The sequence below is a fragment of the Lagopus muta genome, chromosome 6 (genome assembly GCF_023343835.1).
Source record: "Lagopus muta isolate bLagMut1 chromosome 6, bLagMut1 primary, whole genome shotgun sequence".
Classification (NCBI taxonomy): Eukaryota; Metazoa; Chordata; class Aves; order Galliformes; family Phasianidae; genus Lagopus; species Lagopus muta.
Genome location: NC_064438.1, coordinates 8,264,530 through 8,291,074, shown reverse-complemented (window position 1 = coordinate 8,291,074; position 26,545 = coordinate 8,264,530). Strand labels below are relative to the sequence as shown.

General features: G+C 39.0%; 1 protein-coding gene across 2 annotated transcripts in view; it reads right to left on the bottom strand.

Moving 5' to 3' along the window:
* Positions 1-23,671, bottom strand: part of GALNT18 (polypeptide N-acetylgalactosaminyltransferase 18) — a 211,309-nt gene extending 187,638 nt beyond the window's left edge. The window contains exons 1-2 of one of the 2 annotated variants that reach the window (XM_048949944.1): positions 23,365-23,671; positions 22,952-23,217 (exon numbers count right to left, since the gene is read on the bottom strand). In XM_048949944.1, coding sequence (XP_048805901.1) covers positions 22,952-23,186 — 235 coding nt within the window. In that variant the 5' untranslated portion in view covers positions 23,187-23,217; positions 23,365-23,671. Of the gene's footprint in view, positions 1-22,951 lie in introns of both variants that reach the window. The other variant, XM_048949945.1, reaches the window with a different exon arrangement.
* Positions 23,672-26,545: the final 2,874 nt, after the last annotated feature.

Genomic DNA, 26,545 nt, shown 5'->3' with positions numbered 1-26,545 from the left:
GCAAAGTTTATGGATTTATGCTGTTTGGAGTTTTTTTTGTTTTGTTTTGTTTGTTTGTTTGATTTTGTGTGTTTGTTTTTGTTTTAACTTTTCCTTGAGTTGTCACTGACTCAATCTCCAGCAAAATTTCAAAAGATAGCATGGTAAGACTACTGACTTGATTCAGTAAATGTACTAGAAGGAAAGCAAGCTCCTAGTAAGTATTTTTCTCCATTTTGTTGTAGAAATACATTTCCTCTTAGTTGCCCAAGTAAACAAACAAGTAGAAAAACTGCATTGGAATTTTCTCTGAAGATGACTGTTTCATAAAAACATATCTGAACATTTACCTAGGTCTTTTTTTACACAAGGATTAGCATATTTTTCCAAGCAGAAGAGCTAACATTTGCCCTTTCCATCTTAGCTGGCACACATTGTAAGCTGGTCATCAATTCCACTGTCAAAAGAAATTTTAACTATGTTTTATACACACATTAATTTTCTTATTTTTCCATGATTGAGAAAGAAAGTATTATACATTTACTCATAATTGTTCTCATTTAATCCAGTAGGCAGCTCAGCATTACACAGTCATTCTTTCACTCTCCTTCTCAAAGAGATAGGGGAGAGAATCAGAAAAAAAAAAAGTAAAACCTGTGAGCTGAGATAAAGACAGTTTAATAGGTCAGAAAGGGAAGGAAAAATAACAACAGTGATGAAAGAATATACAAAACAATTGATGCACAGTGCAATTGCTCACTGCCTGCCAATTCCCCAAGCAGCAACAGCCACCTCTGGCCAACTTCCCCCAGGTTTTACAGTTCAGCATGATATGGAATAGTTCTTTGGTTAGCCTGAGTGAGCTGGCCCAGACCTATCACAACTCCTCGTGCACACTCAGCCTTCTCACTGGCTGGACTGTATGAGAAGCTGAAATGTCCTTGGCTCTGTATAAGCACTGCTCAGTAATAACTAAAACATTGGTGTGTTATCAAGATTATTTTTCTCCTAAACCCAAATCACAGCACCAGCCACTAAGGAGGAAGTTAACTCTATCTCATCTGTAACCAGGAAAACAATAATCTGAAATATACAGAATAAATTACCCAACCTTTCCTGTAGTCATAAAAACTCAACAGTCAACATTCCATCTGTAGCTTTCCAAAAAGTACTCAAGAAACAGTCTACAGGCTGGTCTGGAAAAACAACATGGTTAAAGTGAAATTCGTTTCTATTAAATGCATAGTGGAGCACATTACATTAATCTCACTCATGCTGACTATTTCCATACAGATCTAATCAGTAGAGCTACAGGATTAAGAAGAATCTCAGAAAGAGTCAAGTAATATGCAATTCAAAGAAAACATAATGAGAAGAATTAAAAGAAGGCACTCCAAAAGATATTGATGACCCTAACCCAGCATTCTGGAAGTCACAACACAGAAAGTTTACCCTCTGTTACCTGGACAAATAGATAAATTTAATAAGTAAAATTAAAAAAAAAAAAAAAAAAAAAAAAAAAAAAAAAAAAAAAAAGGAAGTCCATGTTGAAGACTTTACTTAGTCACTATTCATGAAACAATATCATACTTCTTAAATGAGAATGGCACACGACATCTAGAGATATCCTCTGCATTTACAGTATGTTTTCTACTGAGACCAATCTTTGTGGAAAGCAGATCAGTATACAGCAAAGCCCTGCCAGTTCAAATGTAAAGAGCACCACCAAACCCTCCAATAGTTTGGCGTAAGATCTGAGCAGCGACGACATAAGAACAGGTAGCATAGAGGATTTTCATTCACAAAATAGATCAGAAAAAAGAATGCTTTGAAAGCTTTCATATTTAGGATCATTTTTATAAAATACATGAAGCTCTGCCTCACCTTTGGAGAGTTCAACTAGACTATGGCTACAGATGAACACCCAGGTTTTTGTCACAGTTGCAGGGAAAAGCATAGCAAAGAGAATGTATCATTGGATTATTTTTTTTCCTCCACACATCTCCATTCTGCTTAACTCTTTGTTATAACAGCAGTCAATTTAGGGGTAATTAACTAGAGTCTGCTTGAACTGCTTGTTGATCTAATTTCTCAGGTTACTGATACAGAAGACCCTCATTCTAAGACACATTACCTTTCTACTGCAATGCTGTTTTAAGTGGACCTCCAACAGTGTGTGTATATATATATATATCTGCATTTTACTTTTAGTAGGGAGTCGTGTGTGATGCAGAATACATTTTCCAGATCAGAAAAATCAAATGTGTGAAACTAGATGCTTATATTCTGGAGTGTGACTATGGGAGGTTCTATCTGCTGAGGAAGAAATGACTATATGGAATAAGAAATTTCCAAACTCCCTTCTCAATGAAGCCCACTTGTTAAACTCCCTGAAGACGTAAAATTCCATGCGGGTTTGGTGTAGACACCTTCGATTTGGAAATATTTCTGGTGTAAACCTGCAGAAGCTGAAAATCCAGGAAGTTGTTTGTAATTTAATGTGCACAATAAAGTCAGCTGAAGAGTCAGCAAGCAGCCTGAGTCATTCCACTAGAAGGAAAACATTCAAGGAACAGAAGCCATTAACACAAGCTTAATGGCATTAAGATATTAACAGAGTAAATGGTAACCCAGCCTCTCTGTAAGTTTTACTGCAGTTCTAGATAAATACCATCTTAATGAGATAAAGGAATATGGGCCAGCATTTCAAGGATGCTGGAAGCAGCATGAGGAAGGAAAAAGTTCTTGCTTTTAAGCCTACGTTAAGAAATGTCTGCAAAGAGATATTTATAATTAAACAAAACTTGTGAGTTGTAGAAATAATCATTAAGATCAGACACTTCTTATAAAATTGGCAAAGATGGGTGTATGGGAATGCTGAATCACAGCCTGAACCTCCAATTGACCACCTGAGGTGAGCACTGAGTCAGCCCTGGGAGCAAGCACAGGTGAAGGCAATTCTCCTGTGCTGCCAGAAGGGGTGGTGCCTGGCTGCACCTCTCCTAGACCCCATTTAAGAGCTGACTGCCATTGGGGAAGGATCTCTTTTGGAGATTGCTCCTCTTGGAGTCTTCTCAGTGAGTCCAAGACAAGGGTAAACTTTCCATCCATTCCTTTTTAGCATGATAACCTATTTAGCCTAACTTCTTAACTATAACATCCATATATCCATTGATTATACAATGGGTTTTGGAGATTATGTGTTCACACACAAGAATTTCTATTTACACTCCTCAAATCTGTCATTATCATATCAGATTAATGCTAACAGTCTTTCCAAACTGCGGTTTCTTAGAGTGCTAGAAGCCTAAAGTCATTTATAAAATATTCCAAGCTGTCTACAGTAATTCTCCCTTTTGTTCTTCCAGTAAGGATTTAACAGCAATTGTATTTCAGTAAACTACTTTTGAAGATTTTAATGAATGACAAATCTTAAAAGAAAAACAATTGCTGGCAGTTATAAAGTACCTAGAGAATTCTTAGCAACCCATGAATTAAAGTGCATTCCACTGCAACAAGCAGCAACTTGCTCTAAAGAACAAGAATTCCTGCTCACATATAATACTATTACAATTCTTAAGATCTGCTCATTTTACTGTGAAGTTCTGGATTTCATTTGAGGAGTTGGTGAAGCCTCGCCTTAAGTACTGTGTTCAGTTTTGGGCATCTCTGTACAGAAAGGAGACTGAGGTGCTGGAGCAGGTCCAAAGAAGGGCAACAAGGCTTGTGAAGGGCTTGGAGAATATGCCCTATGAGGAGAGACTGAAGGCAATGGGGATGTTCAGTCTGTGGAAAAGGAGGCTGAGGGGAGACTTTACTGCTCTCTTTCAATATCTGAAAGATGCTCACAGCGAGAGCGAGGCTGGTCTCTTCTCACTGGTGACAGGACAAGGGGAAATGGCCTCAAGTTGTGCCAGGGTAAGTTTAGGTTAGATATTAGAAAAAAGTTCTTTACAGAAAGGGTTGTTCAGCACTGGAATAGGCTCCCCAGGGAGGTGATTGGGTCACAATCCCTGGATGCGTTTAAAATGTGTTTGGATGTGGTGCTCAGGGACATGATTTAGTGCAGGGTTGTTAGTTAGGATAGTATGGTTAGGTCATGGTTGGAACTCAATGATCTTTAAGGTCTTTTCTAACCTGAGTGATTCTATGATTCTATGGCCTCCTAACAAGTTAAAACTTTTGCTATAGCACTAAATTTAAAGTACAGGAAATCCTAGAAAGTACATGCTTTAGAAAGCAACCATATGATAGATTTTTTTTGGAATCTTCAGTCACCATCAAGACAATTCACATCTCTACAGCTTCCTAGCTGAACTTCTGCTAATGAAATGTGAAGTAGCAGATTTGAAAGCACCAGAAACTAATGGCTTATCAGAGTTTCCCCTACTATGCCACATTTTGCAACTTGCTTTTTCTGAACAGCTGCTCTCAAAAAGAAACACAGTGCCTTTCTTGTAAATTCTTATTTGTTATTTTAAAAGGTTAAGAATTGTCCAATGCAAAAAAAAAAAAAAAAAAAAAACCAAAAAAAAACAAGAAAGAGTAACCTCATCCAACCTAGTAACAGCAAAAAACACGAGTGTCAGTCTCAATGAACATCCTCAGTGGTTATACACACCATCATGAGGTCAATTAGCAGTTTACCAGAACACTTAGCTTATAATTTGACGCTGAACAAGAGGAGACAAACAAATTATCTGCCAAAGAAAAGTGCTAACAGAAACAAGGAAATAATTATATTATGAAAGGAAAAATAATCACTTAATAAAGATGTAACAACACATCCTCCTGCTGCAAACATTGTTTCAGCAACTCTCTTCACTATAAGGGTCTCCAAATATAGTCAGGTTTCTGTGTTTTGTTTCATAAAAATATTAATACATGTACCAGTTATGTATCTCAAACACAATTTGCTACATAAACATAATGATTGATTGGATTTGACAAGCCTCATTCTAGAACAGTAAACACTGAAGCTTTTGTTTGAGGATATTAATCAGTTCAGCAAGCTAAATGTGTCACCTGTGCCAGAACGAAAGAAAAATCATCCCCACCTATTGGCAGAAGAACACCAGTATGGAGGGAGAATCATTAATTATAAGTATTAATCCTGCTATTCAGAGAGGCAGACTTTCACCAGACGCTCATTTTCCTGGATCTGATCGCCCTATTAGCAATAACAAGTCTGCTCCAACTTCTGTGAATCTCCAGACTGAAACCTTGAATGGCTTTCTGCAAACTAAATACTGCAAATCCAGCAAGTTTTATAACCTTCCTCCGGTCTTGTCCAGGAGCCCATATTTACACCTCAAAATACTGTGCAAAGAGGATGCAGACTTCACTGAAAACACCTGTATGTGCTATAATGCTCAGCCTTAAGCTGAGAATAACTAGAAAACACAGGGGTGAGGCAATAACATGTCAAACTTTTTTAACTGCATCTTGGCCGGGAGCAAGCATTATTTGTGTTCTTAACCACCCCCTGAGCAAAGGAAGGTAAGAACATTACCTGAATATTTGTTCTGAAGTTCAGGTTCCGGTAGAAGCACGAATGATTATGCAAAAATCAACTGACAAATCTAAGTGGTGAAATAGTGATCTGAAGACAAAACGATGTCCTTATCTGAAAAAGTCTCATGTGTTCTGAGAGGGTAACGATACATAACTAGACAATATGAACATAACTTGGATGGTGAAAGAAATGGTCTCTAAGAATACAGACACTGAAATTTTTATCTGTGGTATATGTCTAGGACCACACCATGAGGGTTTACAAGCCACACATAACACAGAAGTAGTTCTTTCTTCTTAAGTGATACACCTGGACATTCCTACAAATGTTAATTCCTACAAGCTATACAAATGTTTTTAAAAATACTCTGCAGACCACTGAACAGGGATCTAAAGATTCTATTTCTGAACTAGGTCTTCTGAGGTTTCATACCTGCTAAATAAGCATATATATTTTTACACAACTATAAATATTCACAAGGACTTCACAACACTTTCTACATAGAGTGATTCTCTTCATTTCCCAATCTTATCTTCTGTTTAAGAACACCCATCTCCTTCCAGACTGTGTGAATATATGCTATATATGTATACATTAAAGTGCTCTAGCCTGATTATTGAATTCCAGTGAGACCATTACGATTGTAGATCTTCACTGTCACAGGAAATTCTGAAACTGAGGTAAAGGGATGCCCAGCTCAGAAAAAATTATTCACAATATATGAATATATGAAGATAGCAAAACGCATCTCTTTTATTACCGCTGCTGCTAATTTTGCTGTGTCCCAGTTTTTCAGCCATCTGCAATCAGAATTCAGTTTAGTTCTTAAAAGGCAAATGCACTGCAGTACTAACTATGAAGTTTAGTCTCACTAGGAGAATGAATAGTCCCTTTTCTGCATAGCAGTTCTTTTCAAGAAGCATAGAAAAGATACTAGGACATGTCAATGAGCCCAAATGAGTCCAAGAATCAATGACAGTTTCCATGTGAACTTGCCTCTGTGGTTAAGTGAACTCCTTTGAAGACTTCACAATGTCTAGGAAGTTATGGGGAGTGAGGAGCAGGGGTTCTTTTCCATATACATATTCTGGTTGCTAATAATAATAAATGCAACTTTTCAACTGGCACAAGGAGAGAACCATAGGGATATAATTTTTTCCAAGATTTTTAACTTCTCATCAACTTATCTACTAGTTTCCAAAGTTACCAGAAAGGTAGACTTCTGAAAGGAACACAGTTTTCCTAATCAGATTCAGAAGTAAAAGACAGAAGGAAGGGGATCAACTTTTCACACGTGACCCAGTATAGTGGTTGGTATTCCTGCCCCTGGCAGAGAATCAGATGGTCTTTGAGGTCCTCTCCAACCTACACCATTCCATGATTCTATGAAAGATGATGATATAACCAAGCAGATACTTGATTTTTCCTTTTAATATCAATCTTACTATTAATGATTTTAAGCAATTATATACGTAAGCAAATTTTATTGTATGAACTCCTCAATTTTGTATTAGTTTGCCCATTATTTCTCATAGTAGGAGTAGCAACACATCATAACAACACAGCACATTTACAACTTCCAAAGATTAGAAAGGTTATATCTATGCTCAGCAAACAAACAAGTGGTGAACGTGAATCTGGACAGACACGCCCAAATGACATAACAGAATTATAACGTGCTGCTGGCACAGGCATTTGATTGGTCCAAGAAAGCAACAATATGTAGCACAATGCTCTAGAGAAACACAAGACTGAGCTAGCATGGTAAATTTAACCACTAGTGAGTCACAGTTCAGGTAACTGCTGAGACAGAGGAAAGTAAACAGTCTGGCCAACTGTAGGCCAGCTAGACTACTGATAGCCAGCAACTTCAAAGAAGAAAAGCCTACCTTAGGTGACAGGGAAATTGCATCTCTCTTTTTAGACTGACATTCAAATGCTGAATGAGAAGACCAGAGAAAACCAAATACCCTTCTATAAACAGCAAATTTGTCATTGTGTTACTAAACAGTAGAAGAGCTCTAAAATCTAGTATTCTGTGAAATCACAGTTGTCCAAGGAAATGTCAACAACCTAAGAATGGTTTTTTAATTTTGTTTAATTTCTTGAAGTATAATTATATGCAAATATATTTATATGCACATGTCTGCAAATACATATGTACTTAAGCTGCAAAGAGGAAAAACTAACATGAATGAACATGAGCCAGCTGTGCACCCAAGTAGGCAAGAAGGCCAATGTCATCCTAGCTTGTATCAGCAGTAGTGTTGTCAGCAGGGAGGTGATCAGTCCTATGTACTTTGCACTGGTGAGGCCGCACTTTGAATGCTGTGTTTAGTTTTGGGCCCCTCACTACAATAAAGTCATTGAGACCCTGGAGCGTGTCCAAAGAAGGGCAAGGAAGCTGGTGAAGCATATGGAACACAAGACTTCTGAGGAGCAGCTGAGAGAACTGGGATCGTTCAGCCTGGAGGAGCTGGAAGAACCTCAGAGGAGACCTTATCACTTCCTACAATTACCTCAAAGGAGGCTAGTGAGTTGGGCATTGGCCTCTTTTCCTGGGTAACTAGCAATATGACGAGAGGTAATGGTCTTAAATCGCACCAGGGGGGGTTTAGAGTGGATATGAAGCACAACAACTTCTTAGAAAGAGTGGTGAGGTGTTGGAACAGGCTGCCCAGGGAGGTGGAAGAGTCACAGTACCCGGCAGTTTTCAGGAAAAGAGTCAATGTCACACCAAGTGACATGATTTAGCAGCCATGATTGTGGTGGATTGATGGTTGATCTAGGTGAATGTAGTGAATGTAGTGGTCTTTTCAACCTCAAATGATTCTATGATTCAATTAGATAGGAAAGAACAGTACTGAAAATGGTATAACCACCCAGTCTCTCTCATCTGAATTTTAACACCAGGAATGCACATGGAAAAATTCCGAAGTATGCCTTAAGCAATTTAAGAGATCAATTTTTCTATGCGTGTGTAAAGATAGCATGCACTAAAGGAAATTCAGTAAGTGAGGCCTCAAAGTGACTTGAAGAAAAAAAAATTGAATAGAATCTAAGTGACCTATGGAAATGAGATTTACAGGCTTTTGAAAAATATTATACTGAAAGCCTGCTTCTCTGACAGCTGTGAGTTTTGTCATCGTCTCTAATTTGCAAGGTTTTTTACTTACACTGTCTGTTGATTTGACTACACCTTTTTGTGTCAGGCAAAAGACTGTATTGAAACATGTCAAGACAATCAAAAGCCAATTTAAAACATAAATTAATTCATGAAGTTGTATACACCGAATAACTGGGAAAACAACTTGCAGTCAGACCTTGAAGTATTTGTTGAAGAGGATGCCTATGAAGAGCTTAAAGACTGAGTGAGGTACTCAAAGAATAGCATTCTTCCAGAAGCAGAAAGAAAGACTGCTGGATAAACAGACTGCTTTCACACTTCTGGAAAGCGAGTTACAGCAAAAGCATAGAGAAAATAACCTTGTCTTCAAATAAAGAAACAGGAGTTTAGAATTGTAATTAAAACAATTAATATTAACAAACTCCAAATTCAACTCGCACAAGTGTGGAGAACTATATGCATACAACCCAGACAAATTTATTTGACAATATCAAAATAAAGTCAACTGGTTCATTTATGCATAAATGAGTTCATCATCTTTAATGGTGTGCAGGGAAAATGGACAACTGCGCTCACTGGCACATAAAGCGTGGCTCCAAATGAACCCACATCTATCCTTTCCCTTTCTCCCATTTTAGAATACCAGCAGCTTGCAGGTTAAGCAGCACCCAGCTCTACATGGCAAAGAATAACAGAATAAGAAGGAGCAGATTTTTCTTACATTATATTACTTCAGAGAGTTCAGATATTTTGTCTGGAAGAGAAGGTACCAAAAAACAGCCTGCGTATGTATACAGCCTGCTTATCTTTGTGAACAGAACAGAGATCTCACTATTTTGGATTTCTCTGATTTGAAAGTAATCATTAGAAATAAAGAAAATACATAGAAGAATTAAAATTAATTTGCACAAAAGATTCACAGAAAGATGTTCCATTAAAAGTCAATACTATAAAAAGATCATTGTTCAGGTTCCTTTGACGTGATCCTTCAACACCACAGAAGAAGTCTGCCATCACATGCAAGGTGTAACCACTGCTTCTGAGTTCTGGTAAATAAAGCGGGCAAAGATGATGGGGGAAATTGAATCTTCATTCCCACTTAAGCTTTTTGATGTTACGAGCTGTCATCAAGATTTGGCTTATTATATGTTTTAACACATCTTTCTGACAGCCATTTAGACGTCTTTCAAAATCTCCTTCCTGGTTTCAGCTGGAACAGAATTGATTTTTTTCTTCACAGTGTCTTGACATTAGAAGAAAAATAATGCCAATAATACAACAATATTTTTAGTTGTTGCTAAGTGGGGCATGGGGACAAGCCGGGCATCACTTGTTTGCAGTAATTATCATAACTAATATCCTTTTTTCCTTTCCTGTCTTAGAAAACAGTTTTTGTCTCATCTCACAAGTTCTATTTTTCACTGTTTTCAGATTCTTTCCCTCATCTCACTGGGCGTGGGGGGAACAAATGAATGACCATGTAGTGCTGAGGTACCTGCCGAGTGAAACCATAAGGATCTCCTTGTTTAATCTTCCCTTCAAAGAGACAGGCAGTATAGAAACTCCAATGCATTTGGATGAAACACCCAATGGCTGAACTTATCCTTTCTTAACCCTTCTATACACAGGTTCCTCACATCCAAAAACTGAAAACTCTTAACTTGCTACATATAGGTCCACAAGGTTTAGAGTAGGGCAGTCATTTTGAAAAAAAGTCTTCAAAACAAACAAACAAACAAATCACTGTATTTATACAGGTGCACAGTTGAGTGAACATAAACGCCCTGCAAGAGGGAGCTTTGGTTTATTTTCCTTCTTAAGAAACAACTAAAACTTGTAGTTTATTATCTTGAAAACTGGGTCTTGAAAATGTATAAATTAATATACACTTTACATATTAATATTGCCTCTCTTACTTTTTTTTAATCATAGATTCACTCAAGTTGGAAAAGACCTTAAATATGTAAAGAAATAATACTTATTTTAGTGAAGTGAGGTGGATTTTTCCAGAGTTTACTTTAAACTCAGTGGAAAGGGTATTTTTTTTTTTCCACCTTGCATTGAATTGGCCCTTGTAGGTAAATTGCTTGAATAAGCCCTGCTTGTTGAATGATAATTGAATGAGCCTAGGGAATTTTGCCAGTTCCAGGTGCGTGGGAGTTAGGAGAAAATAACATCTGTTCTCATCAAACAGCAGAAAGGCAAATTACTAGTCATCCTTAATAAATCTGGTGCATGAACATTAAATAGAGAGTAAAAGAGATACATTAAAAATGATTTTTTTTTAAAGCAAAAATGTATTCTTTCTATTAACTTAATATAGCAAAGTTATGCTGCTACAGCCTACCTTATCATCTCATCACTTTTTTTTCCTGATGGGCTTCGCACTGTCACAATTTGTCGTTGTGGTTAAAAGTTTTATATTGTTTGTGCTATGTTCATTGTCAAAAACAGCCAGACAGTTATGCAGCCATATATTGACACATGCAACAACAGCCTTGCTAGCTAGATATCCAAGTGTAAGTTTTAAAAATAGGCACAAGGCAGAGAGCACACTGCCAAGTATTTGTCACTGCCTGTAATTGACACACTATTTTATATAACCCATATAATAATTATATTACCTTTTATACTTGATGATACTTTAATTCTTCCTTCTCATCTTCTTATTTATGCTTCAGCCCCAGTTGCCCAGTTGTACACTTGGAGCTGCTCTTTTTGTATCACCATAGGCACAAGCAAATACAATACAACCTTTCTGATACCAACCTGGTCTCTGGATAGCCAGGGCAGAATTCTGAGGCTCTGGATTAAACAGACGGAGGAAATTACTATTTAAAAATGAACAAAAATCAGTTCTGCACTAATCATCCCTCTAACTTTGAAGCCTCCCAACATCTCAAAAGTATGAATTACTGTGGCATAGCAATGACAATAATTTACATTAGCTCAGTAGAAAGAACTTAGAGCAAGAATTTCAGGTACATTCATAATAACTGATAACTCAGTCCAGGAAGCTTCTGTTGTGTGAAAATAAAACAAAAACGTTTTGTCTTCCTCAATAGCTGGTTTTAAACATGAGGTAAAAACCTTAAGACACAACAGTCCCTACAAGATTTGAATTTTCTCTCTCGTTGGAGACTTCATATGAAAGCTTCAGCGCAGCCACTCATTGCTAAGGAAGATAATGAAGAATGATTTTTAAAAAAATCATTGGTGATGATGAGAATTATTTTATTCATTACAGATCAAGGATTGTGCCAGTTTTGTATTTACCACCTACTATGTTATCAGAATTTGAGCAGGGAAGGAAGAGGGGTGGGAATGAGGCCTACTCTAACTACACTTCAGTCCATAGGGTTAGTGACTGTGATCAGCGTTTCACCACTGATTGCAAAGCAGCAATCAGGGCTAAATGCCTGATTAGGCATCAATCCCTGTACTACCCATACAAGTGAAAAACACACAACCACATGCAACAGAGTTTGTAAAGAAACTTTTATACTGTGTAGTCCGGACCCTGTGTGCCTTTTTTGCTGAGTGTGAATGACTCCTTCCCTACCTTACAAAGACAATAATGGTTTTGTCCAGGAATAGCCAACTTTTACAACACTGTGTCAGAAACTTTCGTTTTCCTCTTCATTTCAAAACACAGGTAAGAACATTCTTTGAAATATATTAGACTAAACTTTGATTTTTATTAATTTTTGGGTACACTGCCAGTCTCTTTTAAGTAGACAGTTCATCGCTTAATGGCTCTGTGAGGGCAGAAAAGCTTTAATCAATAGAATCAAAAAAAGTTGAGAAATTACATGCAATTTTACAAAAATCAAAGGCATTTCCTGCATATTGTCAAGCAGACAAAAACACGTTGACATATTCTTACTGTAAGCAGCCAAAGAATTGTTTCAAACCTTACAACTATATTACACTTCCTTTTCTGTGTTTTCAACTCTCCCAGCTTCCTCACAACGAGGATTTTTCCTCTTTCATAAATTTACAACATCTCCAAGAATTATTTCTTAATTATAAGAAGATAATCCAAGGCTGAATGATTTCAAATTTACTCTCAAGAACTAGACTTGCAGTGTAAGAAGCTCTACTTTTGCTTACTTCTTGAAATAAGAAATCAATAAACGTGGCTCTCAATTCACTCTACAACCCTGCAGCAGTCAATCATCCTGCAACAGGCCGCTGCTAATAAGTAGTGCAACACGGAGGCTTTGCTCTATCCATCAGCTAATTAAGCAGTTACTGTAGGGAAGAGTAACAACGGAAAACCTGACTCTAACACACTTCAGGCAATATCTCTATCCTTTGCTTTCCCAGGCTACAGAAGTCTGTTCACACTGCCACTGCACTGAGGTACTGTGCAAACATGCTCCCACTTTCTCTAATTAAGTTCTTGCTTCAGTGGCTCTATTACCACTTACAGACTCCTTCATGTCAGCTCAAAACAGACAGTGGTGCAGATCCTTCCCACCTTTAACAAAGGACACCCAGACCCTAGTGTAGCCTCCTCCACCATCCACACATTTATAGACAGACACAGCAATAACATATACGTCAAACATTTGTGTATATATCTCCATATTTTCTTACATGCATTCTTTTCACTCAAATGCAAAGATAGAATTATGAAGGTGTTTTTTAACCGTTTAACTTGCCAGAAATACGTTGTATTCATTTACATTATGGAGAAATTCTTTACTGTGAGGGTGGTGATGCACTGGAACAGATTGCCCAGAGAGGCTGTGGATGCCCCCTCCCTGGAGTTGTTCAAGGCCAGATTGGATGGGGCTGTGAGCAACCTGGTTTAGTGGGAGGTGTCCCTGCCTACAGGAGGGGGTTCGAACTAGATGATCTTTAAGGTCCGTTCCAAAGCAAACGATTCTATGAGTCTGTGTTGATAGATCTGTATTCACATGAAATATAACACAGTATTACCAAGATGAAAACCCATATCTCCTAAAAGCATTCCTGTTCAAAAGTTCGCACTTACAGAAATTAAAGTTACAACCAAGAATGATCTATCCAAATGCAAGTCTTTGGTCATTTTGCCACTATTTTTTCTAGTCTTGCTTCTTTAAGCGCGTATGTTCATTTAGTCTTTCTGGCATTATAAACAGCTTCATACATGTATTTGGAATTTGTTTTATTTTTTAATTTTGGGGGGTAAGAGGAGGTGGAGTGGGTTGTTTTTCAAGCTTAAGAATTTGAGATTTAATTTGAACTTACACAGCTTTACAACCACAATAAAATATTAGCTAAATGCAAGCTTAAAATCTGTTACATCCCAGTTTAATGATGTCGTAATCCTTTATGGCTGACATCATGTTGTAAAGTCAGGGTGCTAACTGCTGCCTCTTGAAAGACAAGAATATCAAAGCAATACCTGATAGTAAGCTGGAAAAATCAATAATGATACAATTTTCATGCCAAAAGCAGTATTTTGCTTATGAAATTCTGACCACATACAATCTGAATATTTTTTACTTAAAGAGACTACACATTCTTCAGATTAAATAGTCTGTTTTAAAGTATCTACATAAATTGGACCAAATGAATTTAAGACTTGTATTTGTGAATCGCTGGTTTTGAAGGCAAAAAGAAAGTCAAAGGCTTTTAGAACAGAATCAGAAGTGCCACATTGTTCCTTCAACTCCATAGAAACTCAATGTCTTGTTTCAGCAGATTCAATAACATTAGTGGAAGCTATTGAGTTTCTATTTAACAGTAGTTTCATATTAAGTAAGAAGGTATAGAACCAACACATACTCTTAAGTAGCCTTCAGCTTCTGTACTTTTCTCCTCCTCAACCCCTCCCATCCTTCAAAATGTTACACATGAAGTAAATACATCTAATAAGAAATACCACAGAAATGACAGCATACTACTCTCTACTCTCCCCACCCTTCATGAACTGCTTAAAGCATTCCTGTCAGCACAAGTTGAAGGGGGAAATGCTGTTATTGCAATCTCACATGTGGCATGTTCATGCAATAGACAGATGGTTAAATTAAAAATACCTCCGAGAAAAACAGATAGAACAACACCATCTTCAGAACTATGCTGTGCGCCCTTTTGCAAGTTCTATTTATCCTGCACACACAGGAATCCTGAAAGGTGTTTTCTCTATCCATAGCTACTGCCATTATAATTCTATAATGGATAGGTACAAACTCACTGAGTGCTCTGCTGGAGAAGTTTATCTGACAGCCTTTTTACCTGCAGCGTGCCAAACCACCTTGCAAAGCCTTTGGCAAGTCATGACTTGATGCAGAAAGAAAAGCTTCAAAGGAATGTGAATCCACCACAAAAGTGGGGACCAGTAATTCACTGCATTACTTGGATGATTCATGAAACAGATCCCTAGGTAGATCCAGGTAACAGACACAGTTCTTTTTCCGGCCTAAAAATCTGTATTATCTTCCTGAAGTCAAGTCCACAATTGCCTTCTGTCTATGAATATTATCCGTATTAACTATGATGAAGAAAGAAAAAAAAAAAAGAAAAAAAAAAAAAAGAAATACTCTCACTTTTTCTTACACTGTTCAGAAAGCTGCTTATAAAAATCCTCTTTTCTCAGAGATCACCTGTGACAGCTCCAATAAAGGAAAAATCCAAACATTCACATTTAAAACATGGGAGGAAATTTAGACAAGTGAAAAAAAAGCTATAATAGGATTTTCATACTCTGTCCCACATTACTAACAAAGTCACCGAGAACACAGATTTCCAAATGAACCAAGCAGAGGATTATACAATTATGTGCTATTTTAGGTATGCTTATTATAACATACATGTTGGAAAAGATATTTGCCTCATACTTCAGAGCTCACATTAAACACAAATTAATATCAGTCAGGCCCAGACCTACAGCAGGAGAGCAGACATGGCTACTGCCCAACAGTGCCACAGTTGGGAGTGGGATTCATATGCTCTCTCTGAGCTACTACAAGTGGGATAAGAGAAGTCCTTTTGTTTGAGTCATTAAAGCAACTCAGGCAGTGATTCAAACCTGTCACCAATTATCTGAATCAATCTGCCATATTAGTTCTCTATATTCATCTTCTCTGCCTTAGCTCCTGCTGACTTTCATCCACAGAGACTAGAATCTCTTCAAGGCACCCGTTCCACTACACCTTTGTACACAGTGCTGACTGCAAGACAGCTGAGATATCGACCATCTGCCACAGTGCTATTGTAATAGAAATAATATATTAAGTTTCACATAATTTCAGTAGAGGAAATAGTAAGAATTCATTACAGACTTGAAAAGACAAAGTCTGGCATTATAAAGGCTGAGAATTTCAAGGCAGCAACTTGGGCCTTCCATCTCCATATTTAAAAAAAAAAAGCAAAGAGAATATTCTCATTCGTTTATTTTAAAAGCCAAATAGAGGAGGCACTGAAGAGCTATAATAATTACAGATGTGTGTTTGGCTCCTAAATATTTGCCTCAAGAAACTCAGGATATCATGCCATAAATAGCATTTGTTAGAAAACATCAGTCAAGCAGAGAAAAGTAACGAAGAAAACAGAAAAAAAAAATGCTATTGCACAGAGAACACATCTGCCCAGTAGAACTGTATAATTGTATAACTGTACAAAGAATAGATGTAGCGGTAGCAGCATAAAGACAAAGCACTAAGTTTCAGATAACTGCCAATTTCTGTGTTTGTCCAAACCATCCAAGCACACAGCCTGTTAATGAGCTATTTCTTAAGACCTCAGGAAAGAAGCCCAAAATTTGCTAAAGAGGGACCATGGAGATAGCAGTGGAATACCAAGGGCAGCACAGAAAGGTTCCTCAAAAGATGATGGGAGTAGTACTGGTCTCTACATAGTTTTGTGGAAAAAAAAAAACAAGAAAGATCAGAAAACTATTTTAAATTCAAACCAATAAGGGAAATGATAGGAAAAACAGTCTATCAAGCAAAAGAATTTGTTGCAGTGAAGGCATTACAAGATAAAAACTGATTTTTCACTTCTGCATTAGAACGAAATTTCATTTCATTAGAAGTGGGTTTGTCAGTTACAGATCAGTAAATTACTTCACCTATTCTCAGTAGTCACACAGTATCTGCTCCAAACTGGAGAGCAATCTGAAAACATCACAGCACTCTGCACGAGGTCCAGTCTGAGCCAAGCACATCTAACAACATAATCTTATCGCTGTTAACCACCTAGAGATGATTCATACACTGCTACATCCTGTCATACTCCACACAGTTAACAGTTGAATAACAAATTCTTGGGTCATTCTAATGGCAACTGAAGATTTTCTGGTACCCTTGGGGAAGCAGCCCAGCCATTTTCACCACTGCCACAGCTGTCTCAATATCTGAAAGAGCATTCACTTTTTAAAACCCTAGTATTTTCTTTATGTACCCCACTTCAGACAATTCAGATGGATAGCAAGTATGTTTTTACAGTATAAAGTCAACAATAAGAGCTTTCCTCAAACAAGAATTAAATCGTGTCCTTGCCAATGACAGAAGTAATATTAGATAGGGAGGCAACAACTTCATCCTCTTGACTGTAGAAACAACGAATACCTATTGTATAGATGTAGCAGTCTTTTCCTGAGCTAGTGAACAAGAACACTTGTATCTCATCATACAGCTGCCTCAACTTCAGGCTCCTTAAAGCGAAGGCTCTTTCGAGTCTTTGGCCTTGATGGAAGTCACCTCCATCCACTCTCTTTGCGTGTCTTTGTAAGCAACAACAGCGAATCAGCAGATCAGAAGTAACCCCAGGCCACAGTATGCCCAAGTGGTAGAATGGTTATTACAGTTATTACAGAATGGTTATTATCTTAAACCAAGTAGTGCCCTGACAGAGTGTGATACTAGGGCCAAGCTCATTTTCACGTAGGTCTTGCTTTACATTTCTTTTTATACATGTTCATCTATATTTTGGTCACATAGACAAAATCATTCATTAGTACTAAAAAGAGAGTAACATTCTAACAGAAACACAAAACAGGTAAGCCTCCATCTCAGCACCGCTGCAGGCTTTTTGTGTCAACTGGAGCAATGTTTCCCTGAGTGATACCTACCCAAAATAAATGAAACACTGAGCTGAGTCCAGAGCCTCGAGCAGAATTGCTATCACTGTCTCTGCACAGCCCATAAATCATCTGCTCAAAGACCATGGTACAACCCAATCATCACTAAAGCTGTGCCATTATGCAGAGATAACAAACATCTACAAAAATAAACAGTTTCAGACTGAAAAGGCAAATCCGTCCAGCTTAGCAACAGGAGAACTTACAGAGAGCACAGAGTTTCCAATCTCTGTTCCTGATATAATATAATATACATTAACTTTTTGTTAAGATTTTGTTTTCCCTCTCCACCTACAAAGCTATGAATTATTTTTTTTTTTCCTGGCTCAAAAAGCACAATTAAAAAAAAAAGAAAGGGTGTAATAGTAATACTAAATTATCAAGTTGCAGTCAGTATAACCAATGTCATTAACTCTTGAGTATATTGTCCCTGAACTATTTGAATCTTGAACAGTGCTTCAAGTAAGTCAGACTCTTCTACCTGAAAACACTACGTTAACGTCTTATTTAGTGCATCCATCCCTAATAATGAAAAGTCACTGAAGTTAAATTCAAATTAATCTGCACTGGCATACAACAATCTAGAATGACTTGGAAAGTCATGGCCTAAGGAGAAAAATTAATGAGATTAATCCTGCACGTCTTACATATCCAAGTAGTTCCCTCTTCTGCAATTAATTACACTGGGACAGTAGGTCTCTTTGCTGGTATATATATGGTAAACATAGGGTCCTCCATATTGGAGCAAGAGCCACGTTCCCAGAGCTACTTACTGTCTACTGCTGATTTCTTTCTCAGAGTAAATATACCACACTGAATGACAAAAATACCTAGATGTTTTTGTGTTTGAGACAAATAAGCTGGGGGAATTTTACAATTAACAATTACCAAAAGGAAACTACCATGAAAATAAGAGATAGGGTGCAATCCAGCAAATCGAAACAAGCCTGACTTCAGTGAATCAACATAGCTAACCAGGCTGCAAAGGAGAGCCATACAAAGCAGATGTTTGAGACCAATAAACAAATAAAAAGCAGACACTGAACATGATACTAACTTACCCAAACCTTTAGATAGCTGAAATTAAAAGTCTGGGTTGATTAGTTCCCAAATTCAATGCTTCATTTCTGAAACAACTCCTTCCATTCTAATACTTGTCCAAGAGACAGGGAATGAGGAATGAGTCACACCCTGGAGATCTCTGCCTTCCCAAGTGACCATAAGAGAGTGATTAGGACAACTAACAATAGCTGAAATAAATTCACTCAGCAAACCACTCCAAGCAGCAGGCTGAGAAATAACCTGTGTCTCCTCTGTTATGAAATTTCCCAAGTTAGTGCGTACAGTTGTTGACATGCCATTTATTTATGACAACAGATGCTGCACAAGGCAAAGATGAGGAATGAAGTTCCTAGTAAAAAACAGATGCCTTACTACCCATCTGTTGGTCTTAACTATGAATTCAACTGGTCCAGAGATAAACCACGTATTTGCAATGCAACTTTAACTTAGATCTACTATTAATTGCATGTAATTCATGATTTTCTTTAGATTCCTCAAGTGGTGAAAAAGTTGATTTCATAGTCCAAATTTTTAAAAATAATGCTGAAATGTAAACATCTGATTAAAACTAGAAAGCTGAAAAACATAAAATGACACTGCATAAGATGAACAAGAGAGCAGGCATGAGGTATCTGCTTAACCATAGCACAGCTTTCCAAGAAAAATGTTCAACTCATCATCTGTGACAGCCTAAAGCTAGGGTGCAGAAAATATTTATTACTACCTTATTGTTAGTGCTGCTCCTCTTGTCCTTGTTAAAAAAATAAGCATCTGATCAAGAGCGTCCCTCCTGTTCACACAATCTTCCAAATGCTCACACAACTTAGGGAAGTTTTTTGTTGACAGAGCCAATACGTGAGGCATTATTAAGATGAATTATGTGTTTTGATCTGTCTGAAGCACTGTTACACTGAATAAGATGGGTACAGTTTTAGAGTTTAGAGTTTTCTGAATTTTTTCTGAACCAGAACGTTCCTTGTGAACATGGCATTGTGCACAAACCTACCCACCTGACCTCTTCCTCATTTTCCTCTGCACACACACACTCAACTCATCTCAAAAAACACTACCTTGTTTGCAAACTCAAAAGGCACTGGAAACAAAGCTTCCCTCAACGGGTTGCTTGCTAGAATAAAGTGTACACCCCCTACTACAGCTACAAGGAAAAAACATTTTAAGTACTGATTGAGTAACATTGAGACAGAATTAACAACACAGTCAGTACAACACACTGCTGTAGAAAAATATGCAAGACATCATCACTGTAAAATGGTGAAGATGGTAAAGTGATTTGACCAAAACTATCTTGTAAACTGGACAAGCAAAGAATTCAAGATTCCCAGGCTTAAACACCAGTCCCAGCATCATGCTTCCACTCCACAGAGTACTTCTTGCTGCGGTCTATATTGCCTATTCAGACTGCAGTTGCCACCAATCCTGCCCCACAGAGCTTAGCATGGAAGTCAGTATACAAATGCATGACTCCTGCACAGCATGCTCATAGACTACACAACAGAAATTAATACATAAGGAGGAAAGAAAGTACCATAAAGGCAGAGAAAACAGTTAGCAGCACATGCTCTTATTTCATTAATAGCACCCAGAAAACATCCACAGAAAAATGATTGCCACATGTGCAGAAGTGGGGATACACAGAGCTATTAGACATGCAAGATGGTAGCTACACCTAATTTCCCATTCTTGGCCAATACCATTACCAGCAGTTCCTTCTCCATTCTGTCCTTTCTGAATATGGGGCATACATATTAGTCATGGCATTTTCTCACCATGAAAATGTCTTAAAATATATTTATTTTTATGTCTTAAAAAGTATTTACTTTAAAAATTGTTTTATATGCAGCCACCTCTTATTCCTTGTCGTTTTGGGACAGATGATACAATATCCTAAGATTGTAATGCATATGCTACAAGAATTCCCAGATGCCATCTAATTAAACAATTCAATCAGAAAACAAATTAAAAATTAATATTAAAGTAACCTCATGTGTAAAATGCTGCAGTTAGAGCTTGCTTGTATTTGCAGGATATCCCAAAGAATGTGATTCTATTACCCTTGCTAATTCTGTGCCTGTTCAGCACTGCAGAACATCTGAGCTATTGACACCTTCCTCCAACATTAAAAAAAAAAAGTGGTACAAGCAAAACCTTTGCAGCAAACTACAGCTACTTCTCATTATCTGATTCACAACCATCATAACAGCTGATTTACACAACTTATGACAACGAGTCCCAAACTTGTAATTTCTTAAACGTGACTGTCAAGCTGATGTGCTTGAAGTACTCCTTCCAATGACTTCAGTGAATTTTGCAACGTGACCCAGAAGTCAGAGCATCTCATAACACTGAAGCAAAACCCAATTAAGTTAACATCTTATTCTGCTATCTCTGGCAGATAAATTTCTTGTGAACCTCAGTCTATGATTCGCAAAAGTACAAGCACAGGAACTCAGCCAAGGGATAACAGACAGATATATTTATTTACTTTTAGAAGTGTTTTCAATACGGTAGGATAACTTGGTAAATTCCATCCCCTTCCCCTCCTGCCCCCAACTATTCTTTCATACTTATTACCAAGCTGTTCACTTACATATTTTTAGAAGATTCTCTTCAACATTCATGCAAAGGTTCAAGGGAAATATTTCCTGGTTTGTTTTTTACATAGTCAGAGAAAGTCAGTAATCATGTTTATGCTCTATTTCAACACTACACCCTCTCCTGATTTAAGTATCCCTTTCTCCAAGACTCTGAGAAGAATCACTGTTCCAAGTGACACGCTGATACGGAGACTGTGATTTTCTTTGAAATAAAGCTATCAGAGCTTCACAACAACAAAACAGAATTATGCTCTAACTCTATACAGAAAGCCAATGAATTTTCTCTCTATAACCATGGAAAAACTGCTGCTTTCATACATGCTTCCACAGTGCACTCCACTGGCACACACACAGATATTTATTTATTTTTTTCCTTTTTAAAATCAACTTCAGGGTTCAAGAAAATAAACTTGAGAGTATGAGAGAAAATTAAACTTGCAGGTACTGCTATAGCTCATCCTACTCCCCCTTCCTCCCCCCCACACACACAACACCATGAATGTTATTGTTTTTTAGTGTTCTTCTGTTGTTGTTTCTTTTTTTAGTAATTTACCCAAAATTGTAGGACTACCTGAGAAATGAAGGCACAGGCAACATGAACCGTAATGCATCATATTTTAAGAAGTGCATTAATACAATTTGCAGCACTAAGTGGAAGCCCTGTTCACAAGGGAACAGCCAGCCTGCCCGCTCCACCCTTCTCAAGGCTGCCAGAAAACCAGTTGGCCAAAGCAGCCCGGAGGCAGGTGAACTTTTGTGCACTGGTGTCAGGTATCCTTTACCGTGTGGTTTGCTTCTGCCTTTGCAGATTTAGGAGGGATTTGAACCTTCAGGAGAGGTTCTGCAGAAATATAAAAAGATGGTCCCTCTGGAGCTCACATTCACCCTCCACCCTTCTTACTTTCCAACACACTGAGCAGACAGGGCGACTGTACAACACCAAGCCAATGATACAATATCTAAACATCGCCCAGCAAAGTCATGTAAAAGCCCCAAAGCTCTCAGGAAATTATCAGCATCATCTCCCCCACCACTTGCCTACCTCAACTCGTCTCCCAAAGCTCGCTTTGAAAGGAGATTAAACTAAAAAGGCATTCCACAAGCGAGAGACTGTCCCAGTTAAAACCCCGAGCGGCCCCAGGCGCTACAGCAGCACTAGTGGAGAACCCGGAGCGCAGCCGGACACACGCACACGCTCACACGGGAGGAGAATAAGAACTGCATTCGCCTTTTGGAAAAGAAAAATCACAACTGCAGAGCGATGACAGCAAGATGAGAAGATGCTCCCCCTGCACCTCGCACCCACTCCCAACGGGGTGAAGGCGCCTTCCCGCTGGCAGCCCCGGGCGGAGCGGCAGTGCGGGCCGTACCCCCGCGCCGGGCACCGCCACACACACAGAGCGGAGCCCCGGCCGCTTCCGGCCAGAGGAGCGGTTCTCCTCCGCTCGCCGCACGACCGCCTCGCCTCGCACACACAGACGCTGCCCGAACGCGGCGGGAGGGCATGGGAGACCGCACACTGAAAACAACGGGGTGGGGCGAGGGGGAAAGCAACGCGGGGATTAGGAGTAAGGTGGTACCTTGTATGTGCTGCTTGATGACATTTTCCAAATGGTCCAGCCTTTCTATAATCCGTAAAGTGTCCTCTTTGCTTTCCTCTAACTTTTTTTCTGAGATCGGCTCTTGCACTTTCACATAAACGCTGGCGATGTAGTTGGTGACCCAGCCCACGTACAGCAGGCAGACGATGTTAGTCATTCCACTCAAAATCACGCAAGTGGACACTAAAGTTTTGGTTTTCCTGGTGCACACCATCCTGAGATCGCTCCATATAGCTCCAAAAATCCTGCGATCCAAAATAAAATAAAATAAAATCAACTGCGATGAAAACAAATCCTTTCCCCCTTTCCCCGAAACGGTGACCTCTCAGAAGTCAGTAAATTTCCACGCCAAAAGTTCTGCGATCCACAGAAGAAAAATATTTGTCGCCTACCTAGGAGGAGAGGTGGGGGCGGGGAGGGCTGGTAATTAGAATCCAGGATTTTAGCACACGAAAATAGCGCTAAATAACTTTGCGCTAGCGGCATCGGCGGCAGAGAGCAGGGCGTGCCGACCGCCCGGCTGCCGCCGCTCCCTCAGGCACCGATTCCCACCGCGAGCATCACGGCCGCAAGCAGCCGAGTGCCCAAATGTTGCAAACTTTGTTCCCTCCGACGCCGCTTCCCATCGCGACCGGCCGCAGCTCCAGAATCAGACCAGGGAAGCGGCTCGCCGAAGAGCGGGGCTTGCTCGGCCGCGGATTGACAGCCCCCTCCTCCAATAAGGAGCCCGCTCCGGCACGGCGGCTGCTGCCATCGCTGTATGGCCGCCGGGGAGCCGCGCGGGCGGGGTTACAGCGGGGCCCACCTGCTCTCCATACACACGCACACGCGCACACACACACATACACACGCACACATACACACACGCGCGCACACGCGGGGACGGCTGCTGTCGCGCTATTTCGGGAGCCGCCTGCAAAGAGTCGGTAGACTAGATGGGAAACAGCGGGCAGGGAAACAGCGGGCAGCTCCCGTTTTGCTGCTAGGTGCGTGCTGTGCCGCTTGCCTAGCGAGAGCAGCCGGTATCATTAAGATATATGATCACACAGTCATCCATTTGCCCCGAGGGGGCGAAACTGTAGGAATTCCTATGGCTCATCCGAGCTACTGGTTCCATAGCTCCAGCCAGCCAGCGACCACCCAGCTGTTAGAACAGCTTTGCCTTTGATCCGCCTGCTGTCTGTTCCCCCACCCCACGCGGGGCTTATATTATTCATAGCCCACTACTGCCTGCATCCACAGCAGCGAGCCTCATCACTTCCACGAGAATACACTCCATCACAGCACATCCTGTCCAGAATTTGCTTCGGGATCGGTGACAGTACCAGTAAGTCCCAATTTACCTCAGTATATTCATGCTTCTCCACCTCATGTCTTACATTTACTACTTTTTGAAGTATGCCAGGAGAGGGGGAAAAAAATTCCTCTCAACGTGAAATCATGCTGGTTGGAGTGAAGGTATATGGTAGTTGAATATTTTCTGTTCCTATTAAATAAGGACTTCTGCAGCAAGAAGGAGACTGTTTTCTTATAGCACTAAGGCTATCCTGTTTGCGTGCAGAAAGCACAGCAGCTTGCAGGACTCACTGCTATGAAGCATACATTAGCTTCCACCCTCCACAATATCCCAAATGTATCTTTCAATATCTCATCAGAAATAAAAGTAGGATGACTTGACTTGGGTTTGGGGTTGCCATTTTTAAGCAAACAGTAAGACCCAGAATTCAAGAGAGAAGGCAAACAACTGTCCTGCCAAAAGGCAGAATGGCCTCTTCCTTTCCATCAGTTGGTACTCCATCAGAACAGAAAGAACCATGGATACTCAAACACATACAAAAGCCCGTGAAGCTGCGGTACAAACTCTGCCAATGAAGCTCAAAAAGCAGTTTCCTCGGTCTTCTAAGCCTCTGTGAAAACCAACTGAAATGTGGGCCAAATACAAACATTTCCCAGCAAAATGCTGAGGGAGGCTAGCATGACAAAACTTCTTTGGAAATTAGATAATAAAACTTAAGGCATTTGAATGTGAATGTAACACGTCCACATGTTAAGGAAAAATATTTAAGAACTACAGAAGTTGCAAGACAGACAAGTCAGTGAACATTTTTAAACTTTATAAAAGGCTAAATGTTGTCAGAATAAACTAATTCAGCTCCATCATATAAGTTAATTGTTCTGCTTGATCTGCAATTAACATTTTTCTGTAGCATCATTTATTTCCCTGTTTCCTATCTTTATACTTCAGTGTTACAGCTCCACATCTGGTAGCAAACCTACTGCAGTTAGAGCACATCAGTGAAGTCTTCAATAGTGTTATCTACACTTGCTTTAATCTGTTTCAATTCTGCCTGCAGTCACAAAATAAGAAGTTCTTCAGCCATGGCAATTTAGACCGAATCCAGGACTTAGCCTTGAACTTCCCAGTGTAAGGCAAAACTTCTCTAAAATCACTCCAATTAAAGGACAAGTAATAACCATTAATAAGTTATATTTTGCACAGAGGTTTATAAAATGTTAACAAACAACTAACTGCTTTTACAAACAAATGTGAGCGGCATTTGTTACTCATGACTGTCAGCAAATCTGTAGGTGACATCAAGGTTTCAAAAAAGATGGTTAATGTGTCTCTCAGCTAAATTGGTTGCACATAACAGCACGTAACCAATTAACACTTTATCACACTAACTATTAATAGTTCATTAGGCCTTTGCCTCCCAGTGGTGTTCTGATCATGTTTAAAACAGTTTCATTTATAGCTACTTTCTCCCACTACCAAAGCTGGAACTCCTCAACAGCAGAACAGTCGCTTGCTGTCTCCTCATTTGGGCCTACGTTTCACTGCAGCTAATGTTACAACTCCATTTGACTTTGTAGCAAACCCTCTGCATGCTCTGTTAAAAATATATCTAAAATACAGTGTTTTTCAATTATCTGGTTTTTGCACTGGTGTCTTCACAGGTTTATTTTTGGTTGGCTTTTTGCTTGGTGGGATTTTCAGTGGGTTTTTTTCTTTGTTGTTATATTTACATAAACCTGAATATATCTACGAGTCTGCTGTTGAGAGAACAATCTTTTTTGTAATTTTGATTTATTGTGTAGTATCACAAACCAGAATTTCTGCAAGGCTTTATGTAAATATACAGACAGTCCACTTTTTTATCTAATTGAAATGAAAATTGAAAATACCCTCAATAGGAGAAAAGATGTGCTGCCAGCCTTAACAGTAGTCAGGGAGAAAATGACAAGTGGATTAGAACATTTGACTTATGAGGAAAGCAGAAGGTCTAAGAGTCAAGTTAAGGTTAAACATTAATGGTGTTTTTGAAATGTCTATTTCAGGTGTTCAAGCTTGAAGCAGTGCAATCTACCATGCAGGTCATTAAACCGTAAGTCTGATTTTAACCATGTCCTGATATTGATCTGCTACGTCATGCTATGCCAATTATTTCACTGTTGTTTCACTTGAGATAGTGGAAAAAAATAATTTCTTATTATCTGTATACATCACAGGCTTCAACACGAATTGCCCCCCAAACACATGACTATAGTAGACACCATTTCAACCAGTGCTAA